Here is a 6,343-nt window from a genome sequence, read left to right as displayed (position 1 = left end):
TACGAATATTCGGAATATAACTGTGAAGTGAACATTATCTTTTAATGATGGAATAAAGGATAGGAAGCGAGAAACGTGCGGCTGAATATGGGGATTGGATTTATCATTAATCTGCTTTGCCCGGATTTGCTATTTCGTAATCGCGTCAATAACGCACGACGTATTATTTCAGCAATATTCCCAAATTTAATTGCGTTCATGGAGATATTATTTCGCGCTTATCGTGATTACGATATAACCTGGCCTGTATATTCATTTTTACATTATTTCTGATTCAGCGTTCATATCTCCGCCAAAACAAGTTTGCATACCATTTAAAAAAAAAGAGTTTACTTGTAATTTACAATTATCTGGCCGAGCATTGAAAAACTTACATGACTTTATTTTATCTAATTGTTATCTTAAAGTTACATCCATGATTACTAACTAATTAAGCTTATGTCGTATAATTTGTCTAATAGTGTCGAGCATAACGATTTAAGAATGTTTAGGCGACAATTTAGGCCCACTTTGTTTTAAATTCGGAAAATCGATAATACGGGACTCTTCAAAACTCACAAATACATGTTTCATTTTGCATTAAAATAAGAAACGACTATCGAAACGATTGACTAGCGAATATAGATATCTCTTTTTGTAATAATGAACCAGCTTACGTGCGAATTTCCGTGTAGGATAAAAGCTTCGTCGCTTCGACAGTTAACTGAGCACTATGATTTTTTCATTTGACCGAAGTCAGAGTTCTTCGGCGAATACAGACCTAACTTCAGTGTCAGTTCTTTGGGTTTCCTAATGTTATTTCTAATGGGGAAAGGGCTGAAGTTCATCTTCGGACTCGTAATGGTGTCAACATTTTCGTCGTTTTTGTTCGCGTTTTCTATGTTACTGAGACTCAGTGTCGATTTCTTGTAACAATTCGATCCTTTATTAGTCAAATCTCCATACTCAACAGTTATTCTGCCCGGAGATTCTGGATGAGTAACGGCAGGCTTCCTCGTTTCTTCCATCAGATTTGGAGACAATCTCGGAGTGTAATGATTTGGACTAGAAGAAAAGTACTCATCTCTGTATTGACGATTGGGTGACAATACACTGTAATCGCGATGTCTCGTCGGTAAATACGAACCGATATTTGTTTCGGATTCCACCATTACATGCGATAACGTGCTTAAAGACTTATCGTAATCTGTACTTCTATGAGAATAATCCTTTGGCGATAAAGTACTGTATTTATGTAGACGACTATCGCTACAATAATTGTCCAAACATTTTTCTTCATTGCTGATATATTTCGGCGTAATCGCTTCGTTGTTACTTTTGCTGTAATAAGAACTTCCCGTACTTAAAGAAACCGTCAATCTGTTAGCCTGACTGGCCGCGCATTCGCCACCAATTGGTCTTGGTGATTCCTCATCATATCTCACGCGAAATTCCAAGGATTCCTTCGACAATATCGGACTTTTCAAATGTAGGTCGTAAGGATCGATAGAGAGCCTTGATTTGGGATCTGTGTATTCAAACGTGTGATCGCTTGGTTTATCATAAGTAGTATAAGGACTATTTCTTGGAGATAACCTATCCGAAATATCGTAGCTCTTATAAGATTCGTAAGTACTCTTCAATGGTGCAGTATCAAATTGGTTCGTTTTCGGCACGTATCTTGTTGCGGTGGGTACTTCCGGATAAGTTGAAGTGTCCGAAATGTATGAAATAGGGGATAATCGTTTTGGCGGTATTTCTAGACGCCTGTCTAGTTTCATTTGCACAGACGAGATTTTGTCGAGTTTCTCCAATTCTCTGTAGATGTCTATGTCACTCTTGGGCGACATGCTCTGCTCGTATTTCAGCGTCGCGAATGGAAACTTTTCAGGCTGAGCTACAACTTCGTGCGTAGATTCTAAGTCATTCCTGATTTCGATGGAATCATTGGAGGATTTGTAGGAAAATACATTCGTTGAAATGCTGGTAAGATCGAGACCTTCCGTCTCGCTTATGTTCTGGCTTGACGAACCTTTTTCTAAATTGATCATACTTGGTGGAGATTCCTCCTCATAGTTCGCTAATAATTTAGATAGCTCTTCGTTTATCTTGTGATCTATGAGCGCCTCCCGAGTATCCAGGTAGTCGTTCGATATGATCTCGTCTACGTCTAAATGATCAATTTGTTCTGTATCGTCAATAAGAGATAATTTCGTTAATTCTTCATTTATCTTTGCGTCGAATTCCGATATGCTGGTAGCGCTCATATTATCAAAATCTTTGAAATTTATTCGTGCCAATTCCTCGTTTATTTCGTGCTCATTTAGGCCCATTTTTTCGAGAATCGGGCTGAATATCTTAGAAATTTCTTCGTTTATCGGACTGATAGTGATCTCCTTGGATATTTCCTCCAGATCTGGCAGACGTTTCTTTGCCTGGCAAGCTAAAATCTTATGCAATATAGCCGAATTTTCTTGAATAATTTTTAACGCCCGATCGCTACTTCTGTGTCCGTTGTCGCCTTTCTTTCGTGGTTTTACTTTTGTCCATACACCTACCTTCGATTCTCTACCGTCGTCTGTGTCGCTATTATTTTTATTGCAAGCTATGCTCTTCAATATACTATCGCTATTCTCATCGATGTTGATTTTAGGATGCACAACGTAAGACTTTCTACTTTCATTTGTTATACTTATGTCTGGAATTTCTAATCGCCGCTTTGAGAAGCCGCTCGCTGAATTGCTGAAAGTGTCCTGTCGTCTTGCCTCTAAGTTTTTCATATCCTCCCAGATATCGCTCGATTTCTTCGTTAGCATATTAGTTTCAGGCGATCCATCATTGAGAGCCTTTGCTTCTAAATGCTTCATATCTTCGAGAATATCGCTACATCTCTTCTTCGCCATGGTCGTATTGAATTCATCTATTGAAGTCGAGGATTTTAAATCAGTACACCTTTTTTCCAGACTGCTTGAGCTCCTCTCAGTCAATCTCGATCGTTCTCTACGTCTATAATTGTAATTCAGATAGTGCTTGTCAAGCTTCTCGTGCGGCAATTGAGGCACCACATCCTTTTCAGAAAGCGGATCGTCCGCATTGTCATCTACGAAGTCTTCGCTTTTCTGATAGGACTCACCTCCGATCGATTCATAAGAGCTCAAATCGGCTTTGCTCTTCTGTGTATAATTCACCTTTAATTCTGTATTCAACGCAAATTGAGGTCTGACATATAATTCGCTTCTCTCGGAGATTCCTTCGTTTTCCTTACTCTCAAGTGACTTTGCTGAAGGCTCTAGTTTTGTCTGATATCCCAAGTACTTGGTCGAATCCTTAGAGTTGATCGATTTCGGATCAGGTGAGGTTTCGATGCTGTCTATACTGCATCTTCGTTTGCCTATACTATATGGCGAAGGTGTTTTCTGATTAGGATTTGCGATAGGATAAAATGGCGAAGTCGCGCTGCTCAGGTCCATCGGCGAATCTGACACCAGATCCTGATCTCGTTTTCCGTAGTTTGAGGTATATCTTATGGAGTTGGCACTTACTGGTGATTGCAGATCGGAACTAAATGATCTCTCGGAAGACTTAACTTTGCCCGGGCTGCATGAATCGCTAGAACTGCTAATCATCAATTTCGGACTTGTGTCGGATTTGTTCCTTAAAGAGTCCGTACTAATTGGAGTCGACGGGCTCGATTTTTCATACGATGTTTTCTTTGTGATCGGCTTCGAATCATCGAGTGCGATATCCGAATTTATGGAATGGAGAACAAGAGTTTTAGAATCCGAGCTGATGGATGAGCAAGCCGATTTGTCTATTGTGAAGTCACGGGAGTCCGATCTGACTGGCGTCCTTGGACTCACCGTCAGACTAGAAGGCTTCGAATCGGGACCCATCGTTTCTCCTGAGCTGAATGACTTCGTACTTTCTGGAGATTTCGGACTTTTTTTTAAATTGGAATACAATTTTGTCTGTACTATGGGCTCCTTGTCGCTAAAAGCGTCTCTCTTCGAAGCCCTTTCAGGACTCGTCAGATTTTCCGTGCTTATCGCGACGTTATATATTTCGTGCGACAATTTCGTCAATTTGTCATCCATTGTTACCGGGGAAATTGGAATGTGACCTACAACGTATCTTTTGGAATAGAAAGATTGTGATTCTGGAGCGATATCCGGAGCTCTGGTATTCGCAAAATCCATGTCATTCGAATTATCATCACTTTTTGAATCCAAATAAACGTTACTGGCAAATCTTAAGGAGGATTCAAAGGGCTTGTCATTTGTGTCTAGAAGCGAAAGAAATTTATCATAATTCTTATCTTTAGAGATACTCGTTTGTTCTCTAGAACTATCTCGTATTATATTCGTAGTGGTTTCCATTATATCCATTTTAAGATCTGTACTATCTTTACTGCTAGCTCGGATGATTTCTTTTTTCTCTTCTAAATCTTTCAATCTATCTGTTCTGTGTATCAAGATATCATCCGTCTTCTCAACGATAGATTTAACGCTTAAATAATCGTAACTATTCACGTTCTTTGACAATTTTGGTGCTTCTTCACTCGATGTGTAATCCTGCAACTTCGATACCGTTTCTTTCGTTTGCAATCTCTCAACTGGATAATCATTTATCGGTAGCTCGTCATTGTCATGCGTGCTCGATATTTGAGGGACTGTCGTATTATTGTCATCTTCGGCCGAAAGTCTCCGTATTTGATCGGTAATCTTGGCAATCGAGATTTCGGACAGGGATGGAGACTTATCGCGTTCGATTCCGAAAGTTGTATCCATCTGTGACTCCTCCACGATCATCATCGGCTCGTTTTTAATAAACGAACGCGCAGGTGTACTCGTCGAGGTCGACGAACCCTCATAAGCATGCTTTTCATCGTCCGTCGCCATGACGTAAGAGTCGGACGCTGACGTGAGTTCCTCGCTATCGACGTCGCTCAAACGATCCGGCTCGTCGCACAGCTCCGTCGATGTGCTGTCGCTGTCACTATCAGCGGTACCTCGGTTGGGTGACGTTACAGAAGAGGTTTCTGGAGGTGACTGTAAAAATGCTGTGCCAAAAGCATCTGCATCTGTAACATACAAAATAGAAAATGTCAATAAATTGATTACACAGTTCTAAAACCGTGATTAATTTGAGAGACAAAGGTAATAATTGATACCACAGATGATAATCGATAAATGGATGGTAATTCTAAAAATATATTATATCTACTGTATAATACTGTAATTTATATACATTAATCTTGAATCGGAGGGATTATTCGCGCGCGTGATAGAAAGACGACTTGACTCGAGAAGATACAGAACCGGATGTTGAACCCTATTTGCCACACCTGCGTCAATACACGTACTTGCTGTTATCGAACGTGGAGCAAGTGGTCCTTTGTATTCTGAAGCATTGGAGGTTCAGCAATTGATAAGCATTACCATCGCGAATACTTACCATCAGATGGAAATTCCATCTTATTCTCTGCCGGTACGTTTACCATGAACAGATCAATACGATGTTATATGTCCGACACAAAGTTTTCAATGTAGATTTTGTAATATATATATAATTTTATTTTTGTTTTCATACGTTTCAATAACGATTATTTATATATAAAAATATGTACAAAACATAAAAATATTTAAAAAATCGGTAATTCTTAATTATAACACATTTTTGTTATCAATGTATTGCATTTATAATTTTGTGCACATATATAAAATATAAATATAAAATACATAACATAAAATATAAAATATAAAATACATAATATAATAATATATAGAAATATATAATATATATTTCTAATATTTTTTTTATTTACATTTTATATCTTAATCATTTTTATATTTTATTGTTATTTATATCTGCCTAATATCTTGTACTTTATCTCATATTTTATACTTTTGTACATATTCAGAAATAACTTATATATTCCATACATATTATTCTTGTTATACAATAGAAATAGAAAACTTTTAAACATCTGCATAATATTTTTGAATGTATATTTGTAAAGATTGCTCTTTAGCAAATTATTTTTTTTTCTACAATTAAATGCACTTACCACCAGCGTCTCCGGCTCTTTGCTTCGGCCTTTTCGCGTCTTTCCAGTGAAGTGTGACACCTTGCCTATCCCTACGACTTTTCGGACTATGAAGGACTGCCGGTCGTAATTTCGATGTGGCAGTAGCAGACGGCAAACTCAATGGTCGATTCTTTCCACTTACGAGGGCATTTTTACCCACTAACAGATGATTCATGGCTGTGGAAGTGGGCGGAGGTACCATGGTCTGACGCGCACACGCGGCTAGAATATAAGAAATCGGTTAGAGAACAAGAATAGTGCCTATATATATATATA

At 38.4% G+C, this 6,343-nt stretch overlaps 1 protein-coding gene across 1 annotated transcript in view; it reads right to left on the bottom strand.

The window, feature by feature from the left end:
- Positions 1 to 710: 710 nt before the first annotated feature.
- The window catches only part of LOC108693580, a 26,254-nt gene continuing 20,621 nt past the window's right edge, over positions 711 to 6,343 (bottom strand). The window contains exons 11-12 of the mRNA XM_018202602.1: positions 6,047 to 6,289; positions 711 to 5,059 (exon numbers count right to left, since the gene is read on the bottom strand). Coding sequence (XP_018058091.1) covers positions 711 to 5,059; positions 6,047 to 6,289 — 4,592 coding nt within the window. The remainder of the gene's footprint in view (positions 5,060 to 6,046; positions 6,290 to 6,343) is intronic.

Source organism: Atta colombica, unplaced genomic scaffold (assembly GCF_001594045.1).
Source record: "Atta colombica isolate Treedump-2 unplaced genomic scaffold, Acol1.0 scaffold92, whole genome shotgun sequence".
NCBI lineage: Eukaryota > Metazoa > Arthropoda > Insecta > Hymenoptera > Formicidae > Atta > Atta colombica.
This window is presented reverse-complemented; position numbering and strand designations above follow the sequence as displayed.